General features: G+C 36.5%; 4 protein-coding genes across 7 annotated transcripts in view; 2 read left to right on the top strand and 2 right to left on the bottom strand.

The window, feature by feature from the left end:
* Positions 1 to 104: 104 nt before the first annotated feature.
* LOC112154112 (zinc finger protein Pegasus) lies at positions 105 to 2,567 on the top strand. 3 transcript variants are annotated; one of them, XM_024284760.1, is made up of 4 exons: positions 105 to 137; positions 387 to 535; positions 617 to 805; positions 978 to 2,567. In XM_024284760.1, exons 2-4 carry the CDS (start codon positions 400 to 402, stop codon positions 1,883 to 1,885), a joined length of 1,233 nt encoding a protein of 410 aa, XP_024140528.1. In that variant the 5' UTR covers positions 105 to 137; positions 387 to 399; the 3' UTR covers positions 1,886 to 2,567. The 3 variants fall into 3 exon arrangements, with proteins under 3 accessions (XP_024140528.1, XP_024140527.1, XP_024140530.1); XM_024284759.1 differs by having other exon boundaries at positions 120 to 231; XM_024284762.1 differs by having other exon boundaries at positions 127 to 231; positions 491 to 535.
* Positions 2,568 to 3,023: 456 nt separating this feature from the next.
* On the bottom strand, positions 3,024 to 5,116 carry LOC112154113 (L-seryl-tRNA(Sec) kinase). Of its 2 annotated transcripts, none has more exons than XM_024284763.2 (6): positions 4,612 to 5,116; positions 4,123 to 4,366; positions 3,836 to 4,037; positions 3,671 to 3,746; positions 3,500 to 3,608; positions 3,024 to 3,421 (listed from the first exon to the last, which is right to left on the bottom strand). In XM_024284763.2, the coding sequence occupies exons 1-6, from the start codon at positions 4,828 to 4,830 to the stop codon at positions 3,204 to 3,206; spliced, it is 1,068 nt and encodes a 355-aa protein (XP_024140531.1). In that variant the 5' UTR covers positions 4,831 to 5,116; the 3' UTR covers positions 3,024 to 3,203. The 2 variants fall into 2 exon arrangements, with proteins under 2 accessions (XP_024140531.1, XP_024140532.1); XM_024284764.2 differs by having other exon boundaries at positions 3,500 to 3,593; positions 4,612 to 5,114.
* A 194-nt stretch (positions 5,117 to 5,310) lies between these two features.
* zgc:174164 (uncharacterized protein LOC570656 homolog) lies at positions 5,311 to 15,384 on the bottom strand. Its single transcript, XM_024284756.2, has 22 exons — positions 15,181 to 15,384; positions 14,789 to 14,895; positions 13,978 to 14,054; positions 13,823 to 13,901; positions 13,668 to 13,744; positions 12,407 to 12,599; positions 12,240 to 12,302; positions 11,365 to 11,436; positions 11,109 to 11,278; positions 10,923 to 11,010; positions 9,075 to 9,205; positions 8,761 to 8,932; positions 8,389 to 8,478; positions 8,111 to 8,306; positions 7,828 to 7,942; positions 7,516 to 7,696; positions 7,322 to 7,408; positions 7,146 to 7,251; positions 6,773 to 6,896; positions 6,585 to 6,681; positions 5,921 to 5,958; positions 5,311 to 5,804 (listed from the first exon to the last, which is right to left on the bottom strand). Exons 1-22 carry the CDS (start codon positions 15,245 to 15,247, stop codon positions 5,684 to 5,686), a joined length of 2,451 nt encoding a protein of 816 aa, XP_024140524.1. The 5' UTR covers positions 15,248 to 15,384; the 3' UTR covers positions 5,311 to 5,683.
* Positions 15,385 to 15,700: 316 nt separating this feature from the next.
* LOC112154533 (poly(ADP-ribose) glycohydrolase) overlaps positions 15,701 to 25,287 on the top strand; it is a 17,891-nt gene continuing 8,304 nt past the window's right edge. The window contains exons 1-11 of the mRNA XM_024285544.2: positions 15,701 to 16,169; positions 16,246 to 16,334; positions 16,419 to 17,113; positions 17,399 to 17,521; positions 17,890 to 17,976; positions 18,381 to 18,455; positions 20,598 to 20,690; positions 21,189 to 21,343; positions 23,082 to 23,161; positions 23,251 to 23,311; positions 23,967 to 24,042. Of these exons, the coding sequence (XP_024141312.1) occupies positions 15,994 to 16,169; positions 16,246 to 16,334; positions 16,419 to 17,113; positions 17,399 to 17,521; positions 17,890 to 17,976; positions 18,381 to 18,455; positions 20,598 to 20,690; positions 21,189 to 21,343; positions 23,082 to 23,161; positions 23,251 to 23,311; positions 23,967 to 24,042 (1,710 nt within the window). The 5' untranslated portion in view covers positions 15,701 to 15,993. The remainder of the gene's footprint in view (positions 16,170 to 16,245; positions 16,335 to 16,418; positions 17,114 to 17,398; positions 17,522 to 17,889; positions 17,977 to 18,380; positions 18,456 to 20,597; positions 20,691 to 21,188; positions 21,344 to 23,081; positions 23,162 to 23,250; positions 23,312 to 23,966; positions 24,043 to 25,287) is intronic.

Below are 25,287 nucleotides of genomic sequence, written 5' to 3'. Positions count from 1 at the left end.
AAGTGTGTAAATTTAGCTAATAGCCACAAATGTTAAATAAACCAAGTTAAAAGAGGATACAAGTTATTTGTAGATATTTTCTGATGGTTTGCAAAAGCAACAGATGACGTATCAGAAAAAGACGGAAGCCGAGGCAGGTTAGGATTTTTACACGGATTTTTAGCAAGACAGACACCTAATACTCAGGGCATTAAATTTACTATTTTGCCGAACTAAAGTAGACATTTAAAGGTAAGAAATGTTAAAATTCGAAAGATGTGGGACTTTTAAATAAAGTTAAATTGCCCCGAGTATATATATTTTAAACAACGTCTTTTACTGGTTAGCTAGCAGTGTAATAATAAAGTTCTGTCACGTCTCGTTTTGTAATCTATGGATAATTTCAGGTGCAACAGAGAAATGGAGGAAATAAAGACGGAACCTGTGGATTTTGTGAAGGAATTTCAAGAATACCTGACCCAGCAAACTCATCATGTCAACATGATTTCAGGCTCTGTTTGTGGAGGGAAAGAGACGACGGAGCAGTTTCGAGATGGTAAAAATGAAAGAAAGCACACCAAATGCTGCCACCTTAAATTAGCTTAACAACTAAATGAACATTGGTGTGTTCTTGTAGTTCCTCCCAGATGTGTGCAGACTGGGCTGGAGCCTCCGTCTGTGGAGGTCAGCCTGTCGGTGGTGGACGGATCAGATGTGCAGATGGAGGGACTGGAAAGGACTTGTGATGGAAAATACAAGTGCAGATACTGCAGCTATGCTAACAAAGGCATGGGTCGTGTAATTGAGCATATCCGCATCCACACAGGTGAGTGATCCAGCTACACTGATCAATATTTAGAGTATAAATACAGTGCAAAGTATTTTTTCTGTTTTTTTTTTAATCATTCACCTTTTAAAGACTTTGAGCATTAAAACAAAAATATGCTTGGTAAATGTATGTTACGCCTGCATTTTTAAAATGTATTATTCTTACCTAGGAGAAAAGCCTCACAGATGCCAGCTGTGCCCATTTGCGTCTGCGTATGAGCGCCACTTGGAAGCCCACATGCGCTCACACACAGGGGAGAAACCGTACAAGTGTGACCTCTGTGCTTTCCGATGTAGCGATCGCAGTAACCTCTCACACCACCGTCGTCGTCGCCACAAGCTCCTGCCCACAAGAGCCGCCCGCTCTCCTTTTTCCAACAAACGAATGCTGAGCACTCTGCAGAAAAGGACAGGCTCGCTGGGCTTTGGCCGACGGCTCCTCCTCAACTTCAACTCTCCCTCAATGTTGATGTCAAAACCCGATTATCTGAACGACTTATCCCACAAGATTCACCATTTGAACAGTTCTGAGATCAAGAATCTTCCAAAGGTGGATGAGATTAGGGGTGTTAATTGTTCGACTTTTAAGACCCCCCTTGACCAGTTGTCTACACTCGCCAGCCACCTTCACGCAGAGTCTCATACAGCCATGTCTCCTGATAGGGAGTCTTTAAAAGACGAGAAACCAATCCTTATTCACAATGTTTCTAGTGAACAAGTTGCGGTGTGTTTAAATGGGGCACACATGTCGTCACCTCTAGAAACATGTCCCGCATCAGCTCAGGAGAGTTGCAGTCCTGTTCCCCATCTTGGCTTGAAAGACAACATGGATCCCACTGCTGAAGGGATATGTAGCAGTCAACCTAGCATACCTACTCCTACCTCGACTCCAACAGACCAGCCTCTTACATATAAATGCCAACACTGTGAAATTTGCTTTTCTGATAATATACTCTACACTATTCATATGGGTTGCCATGGATACGACCATCCATTTCAGTGCAACATCTGTGGTCATATGTGCATGGACAAATATGACTTTGCATGCCATTTTGCTCGTGGTCAGCATAAGAAATGATACTCTGCAGGCTATTTTCCGCCTGTTTTGACAGATTTAGCTTGACTAAGGGAAACATAAGTATGGAGCCCTAGACATGACATAAAGCTTGATTCTTAAGTGATTGAGATCGGTTCAGAACCTTTTCATGGGATACAATAAAACATTTTTTGTAATGTTTCCCCTCACTACTGAAATGTTATATTATCAATAATATAATTATATAGGAAAAGAGAAGTTCATTTAAAAGCACCTGTGTGAAATACACAGCTTTAAACCCCGATGGATCCTGTAAAACAGTTTAATCTGCCCCTAAAGTTGAAATGAAAAGGTATTCCTCCGTGTTTTATAAAGTGTTGTGCAGCTCTCGTGTTGTTTTTCACCAACCTTTTTTGTTGAGTTCAGACCAACTTGTAAGTCTCTCTTTAACAAGCCACCTGTGCAGTTTTACATCTTCAGTGTAGTACCTAAAACTGATCCAAAGTCTACAAACTCTAATAAAACCTCAATAGTACGAATTAATTTCTTACACAACCTCTTAAGTTTATTTTGTTTGCACAATGTGTCATGTTTTTGTGTACGCCTTGTTCTAAACCTTGTATGATCATTGCATATCTGCATTATTTCTGTTGAACTTATACACATGTTGCTATATAGATTTTTAAAGTTTCACTGCCAGTATTAAACAATGACATGACACGTCCTTGATGCATTTAAGTGATTACTTTCTTTGATCTTAATTTTATGAAAAAAAAAATTCTTTGGTGCAAAATCATTAATTTTTCATTAAATACAAAACAGAGTATAACAGCAGATTGTTAAAATAATCACTGCCCCTTAGACTGGGCTTTAAAGCCCAGATCCAGACAAATGCTCAACTTTTAAGCTAGTCACCCCTGTTCATTTATGTCTTGATATTTTCTCCAGTTTTTGAACACTTTTTTTGCTTTCTTTATAAATCTTCATTTAAAGCAGGATCTTGTTTGACTTTTTATTATAAATGATCATTTATAATCATTACAAAATATGAAGAAAAAAAAACAACTACCAATTTTACCTTGTGTCTGCATTAACATACATGTGTGTTAAGAGAATTAGGACATAATTAGGTGTTTTTCCAAAAATCCTCTTTTCCATGTTTTTAAATCACTCCATAAAAGTTCATTCAGTGGTTTATTTAAATCAGATTAAACCAGTTTTAGTGTTTTTCTATGGTAAACACTGCTGGTGCAAGAAGCCGTCTTGTTTTGCATTATTATTCTCTAAGGGAAAAGCATTGTGAATTTAAATGTGTCAGAAGCATCACAAATCCCATGTGATGCGATTCTTGAAGGACATTTTAAATCTGATTTTTAATGAATTTTGCAAGGATTTCTTTCTTATTTTCATTAAAAATACTGACGGCTCTGTTCTTTATAAGGTCTACATTGAGATCCTCTCCTTGAATAAAAATGGCTTCCTGAAGCAACTGTTGGCGCAGATGGTGGAGAAGTCCTGCTTTTGATTCATTCAGATGCGTGGCCAATGATCTCATGTCTTCAGAGGTAATCTGATAATCTGAAATCAGAATGTTTTTGTTATTGTAGACAACATTAAATAACAAAATGTGGGGTAAAAAAAAAGATCCCAAATGACCTTTGGCAGTCTTCATGGCTTCAGAAATGAGGCGCCGACAGGCCTGGTCAGCCTGGTGGACCACGCTATTTGCACATTTTTGACGATCAGCTTCCTGCAACGCGTACAACTAAAAATAAGAGTTTCTGTTTAAATTATATTACCATATCTACCTTATTTAAGTGCACGCACCTTTTGCTCAGTGTTATCTTCAGCTGCACTTAACGGGTTATTTAAAGCTGAGGAGATCAAGTCCATTACTCTCTGGCTGAGGAAAAGTCACATGGAAAGAAAAAACAATTTCAATGAACTCCATTGAACTTATTACTAGGCAGAATTACTTATCCGTCTACTAACATGTCACATTTTGATAAATTGCTTGAAGTGTTGATTGACAGACTTTGCGTCTCCCATGAGTTCTTCTCTGGATTTGGAGGCTCCAAACGTTTTGCCATCTCCATCATCACATCAGCAGGAATGGGCTGAGACCGGCTGTGGTTTCTCCGCATGCAGGATTCTAGATCACACTGCAGATATATTTGGCAGAAACCAAGAGAATCTGCAAAAACAGGTTACAGCTTTTACATGTAATATAAATTATAGAACAATGTTACTGCAGATTTCCTCTGGGAAGGAGTTCATACACTTTCTTGCGAGCTGAAACACTTCATATCTCATGCTTGGATAGTAGAAGTTGTCGTCTAACAGAAAGAGAAATGGCGCCTCATCGGATGGAAAGCTTTCAGACGTCAGAGATTGAATGCATTTTTCCCACGCTGTGTTGTTGATCAGAGAGCAGCTCTGTTGTTCCATCCTCACATCAGGGTCTTCCAAAAACTGCTGGATGCACTGCAGCACAGCTCGTCTGTGAGACTTCCATTCAGTGTGCTGCAAAAATACAAACGTACATTTCTAATACTGAGGCACTTTGAATGTTCATGCATAAAAACATCAAAATACATATAGTTTAAAACAGGTTGCTATTCAAGACTCATGAGTTTTGTTTTGCCCACAGGGGGAAACAAACAAAAACACTTAAGTATCAGGAATTGTAGTACTTGGGAAAACAAACAAAATAAATATAAAAATTTAAAAACGTAACTCTAGTCAATTCGAACCTATTTCATGATTACCATATCTTGTGAATCCTCTCCTCCTTTGATCCTAAATGCATGCTCGGGGATCAGGTTATCATACGGAACCACGATTCCTCTCCACCCTTGTTCTGCAGCGGCACAGACAATCCTGCTGGCCAGGGTGCTCTTCCCAGCAGCAGGTAACCCGCAAAGGACGCAAAGACAACCCGCAGCCCCGTCAGCTCTCCCGGCTACTGCTGCTGCCATGTCCCGCATTAAAAAAACTATTGAAATACAGATTTTCTTCCTAGGGTCCTTTTACATCTCATTTGTTTACTGACATAACTTCCGCATTGTCTACGTCATCCGGAAGTCAAACGATTTCCGGAAATCATCCTTTCAAAATAAAGGGAGACGATAGGCAGTTTTTATCATATTTGCTGGAACCCATAGACAGCAGGAACCCTTGCATTTTCAACACTTACCTGAAGTTAAAGAATTTAAGGTTTCACTTAAAAATATTCAGTAGATACATTTTAATATTTTAAAAACTAAAAACGTTATTAATTTTGTCTGGAAGAAGTTTTGGTTTTCATCCATCATAAAAGTTGTCTTTAGATTAAATTTTTTGTTAGTATAAAAGTACTGAATTAAGAAGAAGAAAAATAATCAACATCATAAAACGAGAATTATATAAATAATAAAAAAACCCACATAAATATGTTCCTCCTTTAGCGTAAGATAAAGTAGGGGAGTGACAAATACAAGTCATAAAAATAAAAAAAAAAATGAATACAAAACCTCCAAATACTTAAATACATGTTTATTAATTTGGACAGCATAACAAATCTCTAAAACAAAATGAAACTTTAAAATATTATTTTAAAGAGTAAACATCCCTGTATAAAATACAAACTTATTTTGTATTCAAAAATATTTTTTAAATAAATGTGTAACAACAGCCAGATAAAAATATCCTCCAACAAACATTTATCATTCATATCCACCACCGGCAAAAAAATAGAAAACAACCATTTTAAAGGTGCTCCAAATTTCAGTGTTCACTATTCACAGTGGATTAAAATAGTCGATCATTACATGATGCTGATTTGTAGTATAAAAAATTAATTTAAGCTATTGGTTTTGGTGGGATTGGTTTAGGTACTCCAGGGCCTTGAACAGGAGGTGGTGGTCGTGGAGGAGGCTCGTTTGTTTCATAACGCCAGTAATCCAATTCTCCGTACCTAAACCTGACGATCGCAGGATGGAGAAAAAAAAAAAAAATTCATTAAAATCCATTAAACAGGCTTAATCTATGTAATGTTAGAAAAATATACATAAAGTTTGCAGCTCAAAAATGTCATACCCAGAAATTGGTGCTGCAGTAGAAGGAGGATTTGTAGGCTACAGTGAGGGGAAAAAAAGGTGACATCAGTTAGAGACCAAAACACTGACAATTCTTTTATTTAATTATACCAGTTGCACTGATAAAAAGCTATCAATGTAGCTTATTGAAATGGGGGGAAAAAAGAAAGTGACAATTCCCCTGTAATTTTCAAAAATACGTGTGGACAGTAATAAACTTTTCTTGGCTGCACAGGCCCAGAGGAAGGGTTATGGTTAGGGTTAAGGTTTGGGTTTTGCAATATGCATCTTGGCTGCATGTATTATAAGTGGTCAACATAAATTTTCCATCAGTTTTTGTGCCAATCGCATGTTAACACATGCAAATAATAACTGACATGAATGAATTAAGCAGCATATTTTTCAGGTAAGGTTCTTTTTATAGCCTAAATAAAACTGTAGAGGTCGCTCAGTCTCCAATTATCCAAAAGTCCCACTTCTGCTAAATTAGAACTTTTGTGCATAATTCAGCTCTTTACAGCAGTAAACTGAGAGTGCACCTGCACCAAACATTTGTAAGAATAAAATCTGTTAAATTCTATAAACTTAAAGCATTTAACAATGAATTTACCATAGTGGGCTGAATTGTGATTATTGCAAAGAAAAAAAAAAAAAAGTGAAGTTACCCTTTCGGGTGGGGCTTGTGGAGTCGGGGCTGTAACACCTGCTTGAACATCATTTTTGGGTTGTGCATTTGTATTCCTATTGCCAGTAGGACGTGATCTGAACATAGAACAAACAACAAACAAACAACATCAAACTACTAAAAAGAAAAATTCATTTGTTAAATTAAATTAAATCGATTTATTTTTACCTTCGTTTTAGGCAGACATCCAGGGAATCTCTTTTGAAAATGTAGAGAAGCACCAGAATAAGGAGAACAAGAAGAGGAACCACCAGGAAGAAGAAGATCAACAAGCCATTTCTGAGGGAGTAGTCTTTGAAGAAAAGTGCCCATTAAATAAATGTTAGTATACAAATATTAAAAACTCAAATATAGGTTTGGTCCTTGTTTTTTTTAGTTTAGTTGCTGTATATTTGTTTAAGTTAATGTTTGAACTGTCAATATATGTCATTGTTTGGAGCTCGTGACTCCCTTACATGCAGATTTTTTGTTGTCACTGCATGTAAAAGCTTTAAAACACATTAAGCATTCTAAATTTTTATGAATAAATAGTGAAGCCTACCTATTTGAGCAGGACCACTGTCGATGCTCCCACCCCATCCTGATTTGTCGCAGTAAGGTGGTCCCCAGCCATTGTCGCAGTGACAGTGTCCCTGGTCGTTGCACACCTGGAGAAAACAGAAAAATATTAAGGTATGTCTTTATTGATGAGTAAATAATAAAGTAATCCTTACTAACCCCGTGACCATTGCAAGTAGTCTTGGCATCACAGTCTAAATCTGGCAACAGAACCGAAGCATTCATGCACTTGAAGTCCACACAGGTCTGCAGAAAAAGGGCAGAATGTTTCAAAGTCAAAGAATAAGGTTCACGTTTAAATTTACTTTGGGGAAAACACATGAAAATATTTTACTACAGAATGGCAGACCGACCTTTCCTGTAGCACAAGGGCTGCCGGGGTTAACATAAGCAGGATCGAGCACATCACTGCCCAGGTCAAAGTCTGCGTTAACACAAGTGGCTCCTTGAATTTGTTGGATGCTGACATGCGCACCAGTAGGGGGCTTATTTACATCCACATTGGTGCACTGCACCTTCCCACACATAGAGTTTCTGCAACATGAGAAATGCAAGTTTTAAGTTACAGAACAATTCTTTTGTTTGAACATCACTAATAAACATTTCATATGTAAACTGTTCAGTTTTTTCACTAGAAAGTAGAAAACCCAAAATAAATTACTTACGCCAAGCTACATTTTAAGTATCCTGATCCACCGGGTGCAGGTCCACAATTTCCAAATTTATCTCCTTTAATATTTGCATGTTGAAAACAAATATTTTCTGCCTTTCTTGCATTATCTATAAAGAAAAAAAGAACACAGCAAAGTTTAAACCTAGTTACATTTATAGGACGTGTTTTCTGAATTCTTAGTAATTTATCTTGTAAATATATCAAACATTTGAATGATTATTAAACTTTAGGGATTATAATTTAAACAGCAATCTAGTGCTAAAACATTAATTTACCTGGTGCAAAAAGATGCCTGCATTGGTAATCATACGTCTGGCAGCGACCTTCATAGCAGTAGGCAGCATTGTTTTGACACGACAAGCCGTCCATCATGTAGAAGTCATTAGGGCAGAAGGAGCTTTTGCCGTTGCAATATTCGGGAAGATCACAGGAGTCGGCAGACTTTCTGCACGGCCATCCAGCAACTTGGATCTGATACACAAATGCCAGTTTATATGAGTGTTCTGACATACACTACAATTATTACACTCAAAAAATGTTGTATTTGACTTACGCGACACTTTTCACAGCAGAATCCATGTGCACAAGTGGATCCACTTGTGAATGTGCAAGTGGCAGCGTTACAGCACTTATTCTTACATTCCTAAAAAATGTTAAAAAATAAATGCTTTCATACAAGGTAGTGTTTCTATAAGTTATATACACACACAATCTTTTTTAAATTAGTTTATATATCTTTGTTTTCTAGGTTGGAATTGCCTTAAACAAAAATGGCTTAGATATTGGATATGACTTGAATAATGCATCATGCTCTATTTATCAGAGCTGTGAACGCATTCAGCAATAATGTCCAAGTGAATTATTAATAGAAACATAATAACATGAAGTACTCCGTTACAGTTCTTTACTTGGAAACAAACAGTACCTCTGGTTTGCCACAGTCGCAGTCCTCTCCCTCATCCAGGCGACCATTGCCACATTCAGCTGTGCCAATCACATCTGAAGGAGACGGCTGATTCCTCAGACAAACTCCTCCTCCACGGAGAATCAAATTCTCAAAGTACGTCTCACTGCACTGGCTAAATTTGGGGGAACCACTGTGGAGAAATATGATTTACTCCATTAGGGAAATCATTTTTATGTAAAAAAAAAAACATATTTACAACACAACCTATGACAGTGAATGTTTCTTGACATACAAGTTCTATTAAAAACAAAGTATTTGTAGAAAAGGTTTACCCTGCATTTGCTGCCATAATGCAGGTTTTCCCATCGCAGTTGCAGTTGTCACTATCATGATTCATACCCAGGTTATGACCCATCTCATGGGCCACCACAGTGGAGAAAAACGTCAACTCATTGTTTCTGTACTGTAAAAACAAAAGAAAATTGTTAACAAAAATAAATCATTTTAGTTCTATGATTTTAAAATTGACAAACTGAGCACCTTGACCACAAACCCCAGTTGAGGCATTAAAGTAGTAAAAAGAAAAATGCAAAAAGTAAGCTAGAATTTCAAATAAGATTTGCAAGAAACTTATTTTAGTTTTACACGGTTATTCTTCTAAATCATTATGCTCTAGACAAAGTGACTGAAACAGATGGCTTTAGTTCACAAATATCAAATCTTACGAGTTTAATTAAGTCCAAAAATTGTTATTTATAGAGATAGTCTCTTACTTGGTAGAATTATAGGTCATGGATCAAAACTATTAACATAGGATAGAAAATCTTTTGGACTCTAGATGTTGTTACTCATTTAAAGTCTAGTCTTTACTTGAAATGTGATGAAAATGCAAAAGACTTTTTACCCCTTTTACATATATTAATTTACAATTTTCTAGTTTATTAGCTTTAATACCAGAAAAACACAAAAAAACACAACTTTTTAGTATTTAGCAAAATCCAATCTATCTTGCAATAAAAATGTCTGTATTAAAGTGTGCAATCTTTAAACGAGGCACTACCCAGCCAACAAGTCCAACTGGACCCCTCATGGTTTAAAGGTGGGCAGGAAATGTCGGCCCCAATTCGGTTTATCTGCAGTTTCCATGATGGCCCCAAGTGTAAGTGGGCACTCAGTGGGTTGGCTTTCTATGCTAGCCAGCCGCCCGGTGGACAGCGTAGCGAGCGCCGCCTCCAAGGGTTTGGCAGAGCAAGTGAGCGCCGCCGCCCAGGCTGCCGATCCTTGGCCAGCAGAGCCAATGTGGGCAAACACGCGTTGGGCCAGCATGGAAATCGCAGAAAAACCCAATAGGAGCCCACAGATTCTGCCCACTTTTAAACCATACGGGGCCCACTTGGCCTTTCTGGCTGATGAAATGCTCTGTTGTGATTTAGAAAAAAGAACAGAATTAGTTTATGAGTAAATTTGTTTATATGCACAACAACAAACAGCTAACTTCAAAATTCTCTGACCTTTGTTAAGTTTAAATTTAGAACTGTACATGCCAAATGGCTGGAGATCATAACCTATAAATAACATTGATGAGAAAAAAAAAATCAAGATCTCACATGGAGAGACTTACTGTAAGTAGTTCTTGCTAAAAGCGGTTCTGCAAGTTCTCCAATAATGAGATTTTACCAGTTTTTATGCAAAGCGTTTCCTCAACTATGACAGAGCATAATGTGTTTTTTGTTTATTTTGCCAGAATCATGGAAAACAAACTAAATAAACAATACTTAAACTACAATTTTATACATTTGAATTGAAAATTTTTAAATTATGAATGGCAGTATTTTTGTTGAGTATATTTATTATATTAAATAACCCTAGTTACTGTAAACGATGAATCTTTTTAACATAGAAGTTAGAACAAAAAAGTTTTAAACAAAAAAGAAAGAACACTACAGTTTTCTACCACAAAGCTTCACAAGTCTCCATTCTAGTTGAACTTGTTTGACTGCTTGGTTACAGAAAACCTGTGTCAAAGAGCTATCCTATTGTCTCATTCATTAAAAATGCAGACAGGATCAGTTTCTATGTGAAAGTTTAAACAGTTATGGCAACTTGCAGAAAGACAGAGGAACAGAAAAACATTTTATCTCATATTAAGATGGCATTAGAGAGGAAAATATGGTACTGACCAAATTAATTCCTCCAGCGGATGCTACGGAGCAGACTGTACCCACATAGGCCATACCAAGGATGCTCCCATAATCTTGTGGTGGACCACTGAAAACAAGTTGTCAATTTAACCATAATTAAAAAAAAAAAATCTGTTGATTTTAACTTCCTCAATTGACATGAAAAATACAAAAGACATTCCTTACATTATGAGTTGTCCTATGTCATGTCGAATTTTTGGTACAAGAGTTGATTTCCTCCATTTAACAAAGCGATCCAACACATCTCCAGCGTTGCCTTCCACGCTAAAAGGATTTGTATCCTTAAAAATTTCCAGGCCAACTAAGACAATACGGATATTCAGCTCCTTGTAGTACTAGAAAGGGAAGAAAAAATACAAAGCATATAAAAAAAAAGCTACTTTTTTTGTATTCATGCCAGGTGTGTATATGTGGCGTTTACCCCATCCAGTAGATTGGCCAACTCGACCATCTCATCTCGGACTGCCGTGTCATTTTTGTTCTTATATTTATACTGTCAATGAAAATTCACAAGATTAAATTATAATTTTGTTATTGTGGTGTGGTATTAGGGGCAGTGAGTCTTATTATACTTAGTTGCTTGGATTTCCTATTAAAAGTTTTGGATTTTATTATTGTAATAGTACAGATCCATGCTATTTGAGAAAAGTAAAACTTTTTATCAGAATGTATTCCAATAGTTACATTGGATTAGATAAAACATTGAAGCTACAAAGCTAAATGCATTGAGAAATAACCATAAAAACAGATGATATGAAGAAGAATTCTCTTTTTTTTGTTAATAGTTGATCGTACTATCCTAAAGGTGTAACATCACCAACATTCTGCATGACAATAAATGATTTTATGACAAACATTTGTAAAAATTAAAAACTAATTAACGTTTTTTTCAGTCATGTTTAGTTACTAAGTCAATGCAGTTATTTTTAGTTTGTTTTTGGCATTTCTTTTCACAGTACAGCTTCATAAATACAGGATGGAAGCTGCAAGAAAACTACTTCAGTAATGTTGGAATTTTTTTAATCAATTGGAGGAGTCTACCAATGCCAACAAAATTCTTTGTGAGACACATCCATGTTTGAAATGAAATTGAAAAGAAGAGACTAAAAGAAAAAGACACACAACATAAAGGAAGATATTCTGGTTTGGTTGCATTTCAATTAAAAGGCCTGGAAAGTTGATTGTACTTTAGAACAGACACTAGAATGCACAACGTGGCCTTTTCAGAGCAAGAAACGACAGTTAAACTGCTGCTGGTTAGATTCTAAAGAACTATTAAAACAAATGTTTACTCACCCTGGAATTATCGACAACCAGCGCCAACTCCACATAACTTGTTCCCGGTAAATTACGCTTCCTCTAGTTGAGCAAACAGACAAAGACATTAGGAGTTGAAAAGTGACATTTGCTGTGTCTTTAAGCCTGATTCCATGTTGGTTAAGAGAAGAAAAAGAGCATCTAACCCTCAGCAGAGACACCAGCGTCTGGTCGGGCTCAAAGTGTTCAAAGCTCGGCGACGATCCGGCCTCATTAACGACCCCACAGGTGGCACTTTTGAATTGGGTGTCCTTAAAGTGGTACAGGACGTGCTCATTTGTGGAGGATTTTGGCACAGGCTCAAGTCCAAATGTGTCATTTTCCAGGACGATCACACCCCTGTAAAGAAATATGTACAAACAGATGGTTTTTGCTTTATTTCTGAAACACAAGTACTTAAAAATGTAAAAGTAACAAAACATAGAAGTGGAAATGGAAACTAAATATTTAGTTCGTCTGAATGTTTTATTTTATTTTAGTCATCTCTATCATTATAACAAATTCCTTATACTTATTATTATTAACCCTTTCTGGTTTTAAGTCTCAAGTGTGAATGTACCTTTACATGCTAAAGCTGCATAATCTCTTTAAACCTAAAAGTGAAACTAAGCACCTTCAGCTCTATGGTGTTCGCTTTGTGAAAAAATGATGGGCATTTTTTCATCACCAGTTTCTTTTGTCCATTATCTCAATGATTATCAAACATTTGTTTATGTCTATGTATCCATGCATCTTTGATTGTTTCTTTGTGATATGTATGCATGCTTTGCTGTTCTATTGTTAACTATTGTTTGATTACATGCCCACACTTCTCCAGAACCTTAAACTCTACTAGTGTGTGGTCGTCAAGACCAACTTGCAAATTTTTCTTTTAACTTTCAGTCTTTTATTACCATTCAATGAAAATGTACATGTTGAATTGACATTTAATTACTTTAATGAAGCTGAAAAGTGTTCATGCATTTTTTATGTCTACGTGTCTTTTCAAAGCACATCCCCTCCTTCTGAGCATACATTGCAAAGTCATCAACAAACTTCAGTCTTCATGGAGATTTCTATCTGACCTCATCTGTCAGTCTTTCCATCATAATGGTAAACAAGAAGTTACTCAAACTTTTCCTTAATGGAATTCCCACCTACGCCCTTTTCACAGCACCACGCCTTACAATTTACCAGCTGATCCAGTATACATTCTGTACCATCCACTTCTATGTTAGCCTTTAGCTATACAAAAATCCTTTTATGACTCATGAGTTTTGAGATGTTTTTCTGTTTGGCTAACCGACTTCCACTTACACCTCATTTTATTGCACTGACAGCCACATTATTTAGTTCTCTATTTTACTTTCACCCTATTTTGCAGAGCTGCTTAGTGGATTTCAGAGACTTCTGATTTAAAGTTCAAACCTGAGGCCAGAGCAGGTGCTGAGGGCAACCATTGACTTGTTGTACCCATCCACTTTCCCATGATAATAGCAATGTATCTAAAAAAAAGAATAATAGATTAATTAAAAAAAGTTAAAATACACTTTCCTTGTTATGATGGAGAACAACAAACTCACATGGCGTCTTGGATGCGAGGAGTTGTGATTGCCGGAGGCACCATGTGGAGAACGAAGAACATTTGGGTGCAAGAAGCCCCTGATAAATGCAGAAGAAAATTTATCATTTTTAGAATCAAGCCCCAACGGCTCTAACGGTATCTCTGGTAGTGTACCTGTTCCTTTTCAGGTGAAGGATGTGCCGCTTGTGGTTTATATGGATTGCATAAAAAACGGTATCATCTCCGTGCTTCTGCATTTGTTAAACAAATAATTACACAAAGAAACAGAAGACCTGCTTGACAACCCGTTAAATAATTGGGGTGCAACAATGAATTGATTTATATTTGTACGATCCAACCAAATCGATCTGTCTGAGGCAATTTGATAATGGAATTGACCTATACCATTATAAAACTGTTCAAAAATTAAATGATTCAGTTATAATTGATGTTAGGAAAATATAGTTTGGATTGAAAGTCAGATTTACTTTACTGTAAAATAAAAATGAGCAATTGTCATCATAGTAGACAATACACATAGCGTAGCAGCAAAAAAAAGATCAAGCCATCATTGTGTAGAAACATTTTAAATTTTGCAGACATGTGACCATAAAGTGTGGTAGAATATTCCAATAATGCTTACTTTGTATGATTTTGTTGTGGTAAAAAAACAGTAGGCTGAACTTTATAAAGCTAAAATATGAATGAATTTGCAATCAATTCTTGTTGCTTGTACACATATTTAATTTACACTTGGTTATTTAGCAAGTCATATAAGGAATCTGGAAAACTTCACCTGCACTGAGTCACACCGAATTTTGGATAAAGATTTCCTGAATCAATTTGTAGGTCAATAAAACAGATCAAATTGTTTAAAATTAACCAATATTGACTCTGAATCGTACTAGAAACCACAAATTATGATTTGAAGTGTTCAGATGAATTGCTACACCCCTATTAAATGCATAGTCTACTGAATACCAACCTCATTTGAATGTTGTGACTCCCTGATGCTTCTGGCCCATCTGTGAAGCACTTGAGGTTTTACAATAGAATACGTAGATAATCTTGACGTAAATTCTTTTAACTCGTCTAAAAAACATAAAAGACAAAAGCAAAAACTAAACACACTATAAAACAATAATTTTGATTTATATTATCATTGTTATTTTGTGTGTCTAACTAAGTATAAAATATAGAATTTTCTTGCAGAACACAAAGTCACAAAGAGTGGATAGAAGATCTAACTTGAGTTAAACGGCAAAACGCTTTCTCATCAGCAAACCAACAAAAACCTTCGCTGAAAAAAAAGAAGACAGAGAGAGTCTTCTCTTTAGTTTCCAGCGTAAAGAAACCCTTTTGTCTGCTCGAACTCACCTTTGTTTTCAACTCCCCGAACAAAACATAGCAAAAATACGACGAATAAAAGGCATTTTGGGATCATGGCTCTCAGTTTTACGCTCCTCAACCACCACCACCAGGTCTCCGTAATCGCACCGACGATGAGCTCAGATTCGTGGCGGCGTCTCTTGGTCAGGTGTGGTGGTGGGTGTGGCTAACGCAGGTGAGCACACTCAAAAAGCTTGAACGAAAATTAGGCAAAATTACATTTACAGGTTTAAATATGTATTTACTATTGTATATAGTACAGAGGAGCAATTTACTTTTTTTGTCCTTAGGTGCTTTAACTACCTGTTTTTTTTTTCTTCTTTTTAAATATTAGCAGGAAAAAAACTTTAACAATTTATTTTTTTTCTCCTTGTTTTTAAACGTTATCATTTTTATTCTTTTACTATTTTACTTCTGACACAATTTAAAAAAAATGGACTGGTAAGATTCAGGTTACCAAAAAATATTTTCCAGATATCGCGATGTTTTCGTGGAAATACGTCACTGTAAGGCGGAAGTATTTCGACAGTGAGCGGCAGAAGTTTACCTAGAACTTCGAATGAGGACTTTATTGATAACAAGAGAGTATTCAGATATTTTATTGACGTTATTTTAATCAAAATGATTTAGAAAAGCATTTATCCCTCAGTACTTGGTTAGCGCGTAGAGTTTTTGTGTCGTCTACTTGTTTTCTTGGTACTGTTTTACCACCTGCAGCACTGACCATTACTAATATTTATGGAGGTTAGTTAAGATGAGGTTGCTGCAAATATTGTCATAGTTGGTGTTTTAACTTTAGTTATGATTATAACCGTGACACCAGTGTATACTTTTCCGAGGTATTTTGTGTATGGCTTTATAAAATACCAGCGTATAGAAAGAGTAGCTAGCTTGTTAAGAAAACATCTGCTACGAAAACAAGATTGGACCATTAAACCAAGCAAAACTTTGTTCCAGGTGTCGACTCAAGCTGTTCTGTAAGTAAAACTGTTTCCTCTAACACAAATATTTTTTGAATGGAGAATGAATGATCGTGTCTTTATTTGTATTTAGAATGGCTGCACTAACGGACTTTGAACCCTCACCAAAGAGAAAAAGGGTTGAAACAGAAACACAGTCTTCAGCAATATCGTCCCAGAAAGGTATTTTAGCCACAATATTTTATTTTTTTTCAACAAAAGATACAAAGTCAAAATTTTACTCTTGTTTTTATTTGACCCCTCTAGGCTCAGCTTTATGCAGTCATGATGGAACAAGTAATGAAACCCCAGACCAAGGAAAAAGAGAAAACAAAACAGAGAGAAAAGGTGATTTGCGAGGTGTAAAATCAAAGAAAATTGGAACCAAGTTTCAACTGAAGCCTATCAACACTCTTGAAAGTTGGTTGGTTAAGCCTTCAAAATCCAAAGCCTCTGCTGAAGCAAGTCAAACTCAAGACGATTTTGAAATTGTTGATGGGAGTAGTGTGGAAACCCCTTCAGCTCAGTCTCCAGAAGGCAAAAACACTGACATATCTTCTTTTAATCTGGATGAAGAAACCCAAGTTTTAACTCCCCCGGTCTTTGAGCAAGACTCTTCCGTGTCACCATTTTCAGTGGATTCTGCAGGGAGTCGGCTCATACAGGCACTCTCTCATAACGATGATGGATTGGAAAAACAAGAAAAGGAAAGATGCTCAGAGGGCTCTGTCAAGCATAAAGTGAAAATAACAGATTTTTTCTCTGGACATTCATCACAAAGTCTACAAGTGAAAAGGGACAAGCCAACTAAGTCTCCAGAAGAACAAGATGAAGACAGAGATTCGCCTGCTGATGTGAGGTGGTTGGGGACTCCAATCAGTGCACTAAAGAGAATGCCAGAATGTGGCGGAGAACCTCCTCCACTGAAAGATATTCCTGGAAAGCACACTGTGATGATAAGGGTTTGAGCAGTTCTTTATTCCAATAAAAAAAAACATATTTATATGTGATTTTATTTTATTTTTTATTATTTTTTTCCCCAAATATTCATAAAATAAACAATAATTGTTTGAAAAACTTAACAGTGAGTCATTTCAGTTTAAGACTTATTTTAGGTTACAAAAATATACTTGAATGTCTTAATTTGTGTATTTTAACTGGACCATAACAGAAGCTGTGTCACAAGCAAAGCCATTGTTTGGTTTCCTGTCTGTAATTAACTAATGTATATTGGCTCCCACTGACAGACAGACCTCCTTCACCACGAATCAGTTCCTGTTCCTTGTCCTGCCAAGTTTCAGGATACATGGGATGATGTTCATGTCAAGATGCCCTGCTCCAAGGAAAACCTGTTTCCTGTGATAGATGAGGTAGTATATATTTTATGTGGAAAATTGCTTTTTTTTTAATATGTAAGAAAATTTTGCATCCTTTTTTAGTCCCCCATTATACGAAAACCTTTTTTCTGTTCTTTTCATTTCTTTTCTTTTTTTTTACATTGTAAACTTATCCTCATATGGAATCTGTTTAATTTATTCGGGGCAAGTTTGGGAAGCAAAGGTGCAATACTTTGGTCAAGCTTAAATTTTATTTCTTTTATTTTATTATCTATGAAGATTCTTATTCATTCAGGTGAAATCTTAAAGTCGAGATATTGTATTAGGACTCTAATTAGTTTATGAAATATTAAATATGATTCACTCTCCAAATCCTTAAAAAACATTTTATAATTCTTCAGGACACCCAAGAGCAGCAGAATAAAAGTCGCTGGGAACTCATCAAAGAAACTTTAAACAAGAAATTCACAAGTGCATATGAACTAAAGGCAAGTAGTTTTATATCACATCTTTTTTGGAAAAAAAAATGTTCAATTAACTTTTCTCTTCAGTTTAAGGTAAGTGAAATTATCAGTATTTTTCTACGTTAACAGCTTTAACGTTATCCCAAATTACATCCAGTATAAATGTAAAAAAAGAAAAGAAAAGCCAATAGAAGCTTAATTTAAAGCAAACACCCAAATACTTGATACCACTTTTGTCCATAAGATGTCAGCATTGGACCAAAAACCGATAGTAGAAGCAGGCTCACAGTTCTAAGGTTGCAGGGATTTGAGAAACTGCTGTTGCAGGCAACAAATTATAACACAGTTTGCTGAGCTTGAATCTAAATAAGGTTTTGCTCACTATTTATGAGTGTATATAAATAATGTTTGTACATTTTTCTTTACAGAAAGCATTATTGAAATACAATGCGTCTAATGCTAAAAAATGGGACTTCACAGCATTAAGTTCATACTGCTCTAAGGTAAGTAATAACCCTCCTCTTATTTCTTCTTCTTCACTATCATTGTTGTTGATAAAACATGGTGCACTTTATTCACAGGTGTCTGAAACATTCAGATAAATAATAAGTGTCATGATTGTTTAAAAAAAAAGAAAAAAAAAAGTTTGCACAAAAATGTACATACAAGTAGATAATTTTCTGTAAACTTATTTTCTTGGCAAAGCTTCTTATGTTCAAATATGTTTATACTCCTTTCAAATGTTTTGCAATTCTTCTCCACACTGTGGTTGAATAGTTTGTTAATTGCCCAACTAAAGCCTGAAAAAAAAATATAATTTATTATTATTTGTCCAGAAGAATCATACTTGACTCCAAAACCGTACACCTCATGCTACAGGGACAGTGTCCTATTTTATTTATTTTTTTTTTTGAACCAGCATTTGTTGCATGTCAGTAAATGGTGGTAATGTTGTTCACTCTGGCTCAGGCAGCACGCCCAAACTGATTGCACAAAGTGTTCCATTGGGTTTAGGTTCACATATTGGACAGACTTTTTTGCTCTCTTTATTCACATTTTTTTTTTTTTTTTGGTAGTCACTGTTCTGTGGGGATGAGTTTATACCTTATACCTTCTAGATGGAACTAACTATTCCTTCTTATTTTGAGAATCTAATATTTAGTATTTTCCAAAATAAAGCCAATGTTGCAGTCTTTGTGGTCCAAAGTGAAGGTTTAAAAAGGATTCAGTTTTTAGTCGTGGGTCCTAAATGAAACATTAAACTTTCATTGTTTACTTACAGTTAAAGTGAAAATAAAGATTTGAATGCCTAACCCAATCACCGATTTGTCATATTACCTCCCCTCAGCCTTCATGCTAGATTCAAGCATGTTGAATTTGAGTGTCAGAGGAAAGTAAATTTGAATGGCATGAAGTGACGTGCCTGGCACCTTCATCGAATATTCATCTCTATTTCCTATGAATAACAGAATAGTTGTTGATGGACAGCAGCCCAACCAGTATATAGTTGCGGACACTAAAGTGGTTTATTTCTACATAGTCACGTGTTCATGGGTTGATCCAACAGACTGGCTTTTTTGGCCAGGATTATTGGCATGAGAGATGTCCTGGTAAATCTGTGCGGAAGCTTTATTTATTCAGATACCCAGCTGCTGCCACCTGGGTGGCAGTTCCACTTGCAGCAGTTTGTGGTACTGGTTCCTCACTGTCCACACCCCACATCTTGCTTGATTGCTTTGTCAGTCTGGCGTGATGTACAGGCCCATATTAAGTCACACAGACAGTTAGCTCAGCTGATTTGATGCACTGTCTTCTGATTTAGGGAGCTTGCTTTATATTACCTCAGCTATATCTACTGTCCCAAGCTGTCAGCTGGCTACATTTATTACCCCCATAGGGACAGTTTATGATGTCAGTCCGGTCATTACTTATGACAGCGTTTAGTCAGGCTTCCTTTGCCGTAATATAAATTTCCGTCACTAAATCACCTGCCAAAGCTTTTTGTCTGAGGTATACAACGCGCCTCTTTTATTTTAAACAATTGTTCATTTGCATCTTGTCCAGAAAAGTCGGGTAATAAGATGGCATAGCTGTGCGACCTTGATGAGACTCCTCCGTGATTGATCATTCTGACATTTTGTTCCTAGCATGGGTGTAAACACAAGTGGTATATCATGTCTTTAAGAGAAGAAGCATGGTTGATGGGTTCGTTACTTTAATATTTGGTAATGTTGTCATAAATAGAAACCATGCCAGGGATGCAGTTGGCTCCATCATCCAACAGGGATTGGATTCTCAATTAGTACTTTTGGTAATTTGCCTCCTTGATTTAGAAAATAAATTTATAATTGTGTTACCTGTGGAGGTAAATTAAACATGTATTCAATTATAAGTCTAATCATTGACCTTTATTTTGAAATCCTATTAGAAGAACAGTTAACGCAGGTTTCTATTTGCTTGTAGTTGTTTGCTGTGGTGCTTATAAATCACCCTTTCATCCCTAAAATATTTTTTTGTCAAATTTTTATTAATCTGTAAAAAAAAATCTGTCTGTCTGAAACTAATCAACACAGACGGCTAATAATGTCACAGCTGTATTTTGTGGCAGAGCAACAAACATAAACAGATCTCTTGCTCTCTCCAAGGTCCTGGAGCCTGATGCTGCCGAACATCTGTTTAACTCCCTGCTGCCAGACATGGTGCAATTAGCAATGAGAGCATCTGAACTGTGCACCAAGGTAACATCAATAACTAACTAGGTTCATCGAGAAGTTCAGCTCAGCAGGTTGATAGCAAAGGTCACAACTTGACAAATATTGTCGTGAAACGGCAGTAGAAATGTTGTGATCAAAGCCCATTGCAAGTGGATGTCATTTGCTGACCACTCACTCAGTATGTTCATCTGGAAGATCAGGGCTTTGCTTTTCTATTGCAGCCAGAAATCCAAAAGTTTATTTGAGCTTATTAAAAAAAGTTTCGTCACTTTTGTAATGCGGCCATGATTCATTACACTGTTAACAGCAGAAACACACATATAGGGTATATGTTTAAGCTTGTCTATGCTTTTATTTTGTAATCTAGATATTCTGGGACCTCGTACACAAGTATACATCTTGATTAAAACCTAAAAGATGATTTTAGATTAATTTTTGCAACATATTTTTATTTTATGTTGGGAAACCCGTTAAAATGAATTAGTTTGACCTTCTTTAGCTGTGTCTCTGTTCCTCCTCCAGCCGATACCTCTCCTGAAAAGAGGCATGAATCACTCCATCACCATGTCTCAGGAGCAGGCGGCATGTCTGCTCGCCAATGCTTTCTTCTGCACCTTTCCTCGACGGAACTCCAGAAAGGCCGAGTACTCCAACTTCCCTGATATAAACTTCTTCAGGTAACATTTTCATAAGCGTTTTAATTTGCGGCGCTTTCGTTTGCATATTGAGCTTGTATAGTTAGCTGAAATAGACAAGCCACCTCATCTTTTGGAGGGGGCAGTAAAGTTCTGCGTCTCCTACAAATATCTGTTGGATCAGTATAAAGGCATACAGTATTTAGTGTCTCATCCTATACGTGTAGTAATTGCTACTACCAGATGTTTGAGTTGTTCTAAAGGCCTCCAGTAGTATTACATGTCAGCAGTATTAGCTCTTTATCAATTAAGTGCTTGTTCACTCATATTTTTAAGGAAAATAAGCATTTTAATAATGAGGAAATATATTTTTTAGTGGTTTGAATCAGCCCTACAACAAAAACTTCAATTTATTTATTTTTTATTACATTTTTTGTGTTTTCTTTTGGGATCTAGTGCTCACACTGCATTCTATACTCCATTTTTATGAACCATTTCTTCATTGTTTTTGTTTAGAAAAAAATGAAATGTTTTAGGGTAGTTTAAATTGAGAATAAAAATGTGCTAAAATATAGAAAAACATAGCTGCACCATTTGTAGCTTTAAAGAAGATTCTAAAAATAATTCTACATTATGCAATAGTACATTTTATCCTCAAAATAAAACAGTTTTAAGGAAATTATTGAGGAGGTGCAAGTGAACACCATTCACCATCCATGTAGATATTTTAATTTGAAATCTGTCTTTAGATCTTTGGTCCTCCTTATCTTTTGGCACCAACCAGTAATTATCTAAATGGAAGAGAAAACTAGATTAACTCTGTGGGCAGGTTTTGACCAAAAGGCCACTAATATTTAGCTGTAAGAACGAGGATATTAATTACAACATAATTTTATCAACTTAAGCTTTTTAGAAATGTTAAAAGAAAAATACAAAAAAGATCAAACAAATCTGTGAAATGTAGATATATTTTAGTAAATATCAAATTTGAGTTTTCTGACTAAAAATCTGTTTTTATGCTAACAATATTTGCGTGTTCTATTGATCCAGAAATATCCTTCTTTCTAAAAGGCTGCTTCCATCACAGACTAGTTTATGTCAAAAACCTTTTCCTGAGCTGAAACAAGCTTCAATGAATACGTTTCGGATTCCTTAAGGGGCTTTTAGTGCACAACGCTTTTGTCAATATTTCCTTTCCATGAATTTTTTTTTTTATTTGTTGTGCTGTGAGACCGTGGGGCTTCCTGTAGAGTTAGATGAAGATGGTAGCCTTTTCCACTACACCTCACTGCCAGCAGCTTTGGACTGTATTTGAATGTGTGTGTAACCTTTTGCGTCCTGAGGACAACGCTGTTTAAAAGAGACACAGGGTCTCTTAATATATCACTAGAGATGGATTCCACTTTTTTCCCCCCTTTCCTTCGCTCTTTTGTGTAAGTGCTGTGAAATGGCATCAGCGTTACTCTGTGGTGGCAAGCCTCGGGCGACTTTGTTGTCGTAGCTGCAAAGAAAGTCTCCACATAATCGGGCAGTGCTTGAAAAGGAAGCTGACTGAGAGATGGATTAATTCACATCAAAAGTTAAAGCATGACTGAACTCACATGGCTAAAATGGAGGTCATGTGTCTCTGGAGCGATGCTTTTATGGGAAGCACTTTTTGCTGGTTTGGCTTTAGGTTGTCTAGAAGATCTTGAACTGGAATGCCTTAATAAACCTACTTGATTCTAAAAGTAAGCTTGTGCAACAATAAATGTCATTTTTTATTTCTTTCCCTCATAAGGCTGTTTGAGGGATCCTCTCCAAAGAAGATAGAAAAGCTGAAAACACTGATGTGTTATTTTAAAAGTGTTACTGAACAAAGTAGGTATTTTATTTTGGGGGGTAAAAATGAAATCTAGCTCTAGTGAATTTATTGTTTAACACATTTCTGACTTTTGTTTATTCCTCAGAACCCACTGGACTTGTCACATTCACTCGAAAGGTTTTGGATAAATCTCCCATTTGGAAAAGGTTTGTTATTAGAAAGAGAGAAAATACTTTTTTTGTCAAAATTTCACTTGAAGGAAAGACTCACTCTGATCATCTTTTGATCTATTTCAAAGCCTTTCCAGTGGTCTTTTAATTATGATTATGCTGTTTTTAGCCAAAATTTACGGAAGCCAGAAAAAGCCTGTCCTACTTTTTTTTTATCATTTTCTTTTGATGACAAATTCCACCATCTCGTTATGACAAGAAAGCAAAATTTGATTTCAAAAACAATAAAAAAAAAAAAAGAAAAAGTAGGGCAGACCGTTTTCCGTCTCAGTAAAAATACAAAAAAAATCTAGGACATAGTTTCTACAGAGCAGTAATTGCTTTTACAAATGTGGCATGGGGTTGTGAGAGGGAGAGTTATTGCGGAGAAACCCCGCCCCCTTTCCCTTCTCCTATTGCTGAGAGCTCAGATCAGGGGACCTTGTTGCCCGCCTAGCGTATTTCTAAGTTCTTTTTTTTAACTGCATTCTTTCGTCTACTTCTGATTCACTATGATATGAATATATATATAATAAAGAAATACTCAGATATGCAAATTGTAGCTTATATCCTCCATCATCAGAAAAATGCCACAAGTTAGTTTTCAAAACACACTTTTGAGTTGTTAATAATTGAATCGACTGTGTTTCAGTTCACAGACTCAACTTACTAAGCTGCACATCACATGTGACGGAACCATTGAAGATGATGGGTCTGGTATGCTTCAGGTAAGACAGAAAGACATCAGGTTGTACAGTTATAAGATGAACCATAAAGTGATTGAAGAAGCTTGAGGGACTTGAAGGATGTGGACATGAAGCACGTGCCGTCTGTTGTCGTCAGCCACTCTGCCACACCATTCTCAAGTTTTCCATCCCAGAAAGCTTACTACAGCTGGAAACGCCTTTGAGGGCGTCGCTGACACATCAGAGGGAATGCGAGCTGGGAGCGGGGTCGAGGCCCCCGTGCCTCCTCCGCTCTCTGTGTTGGCCCCGACTTCCCGTTTACTGTCAGGATGTCCCACTCCGGCTTTCACCTTTTGTTTGCCTCAAGTCGCCACAGACTGACAGCTGATGTGCACACACGGCCAGCTTCGGGGCGCGCTGCAGCTTCGATTGATGGACGCTGCGCAGGGTTGAGGGGCGGGGTGAGATTTTGACAGCTTGTCAAATCAGACTTTGCAGGCTGGCTCGCTGTCCCAGAGTTGAGTGACCAGTTTGTGGAGATCAGCTATCAGGCTGCTGCTTTAATGCCTTTCAGGGATTTTTGTATAGGATAGCTGGAGGCAAGTCACCACAAATACAAAAATATATAAACTCAATATCTGAGGCAAACCATTTTGTTTTATCTTTTAAATCAAAAAGAAGTTATGATAAAAAAAATACTGATTAGGACTTGACAAAGATATTTATTTTGTATTTTAGCCTGCTGGACAGACTGTCAGAGTGCTGGCAGTACCTATGAGTACCTTCCCCTTCAGCTTGTCATCGATTCTGTCCCCCATGAAACAAAAAGTGCACATAGGTGTTTTTCTTCTGTTCCCAAAAGGGTTTTGAAAGTTTGCTTTGTACAGTATTCTTGTACTTTGCTTAATATCTGCATAAAGAAGCCATGGAAAGATGGAAAAACAAGAATTGAGACTCTTGACACACAAGCTGTGATACAGGCCAAGAGGGGCATTACAAGGTACTAACTCTGCAGGGTGTCCAAACTTTTGCAGACACCACTATTTTGTTTTCTGTTATTTTGAAATGGTAAATGATGGAAATAAAGCCTTTTTTGACATATTTAAACAATGTCTCATCTGTAAATTGATGCCTTTAGAAGATTTTTCAATCTTTTCTTGGGTTCTTTATGCACAATAATATAACAAACTTTCAATGCTCTCTGGGGCCCGTTCCAAGAAGCAGGTTCAACAAATTTAGAGTTCAAACCTGAACTTAGAGTCACTGGACTCTAAATTCCCAAACTCA

The sequence above is a fragment of the Oryzias melastigma genome, linkage group LG19 (genome assembly GCF_002922805.2).
Source record: "Oryzias melastigma strain HK-1 linkage group LG19, ASM292280v2, whole genome shotgun sequence".
NCBI classification, from domain to species: domain Eukaryota; kingdom Metazoa; phylum Chordata; class Actinopteri; order Beloniformes; family Adrianichthyidae; genus Oryzias; species Oryzias melastigma.
The sequence above is the reverse complement of the archived record's forward strand: the minus strand, read 5'-3'. Positions and strand labels throughout refer to the sequence as shown.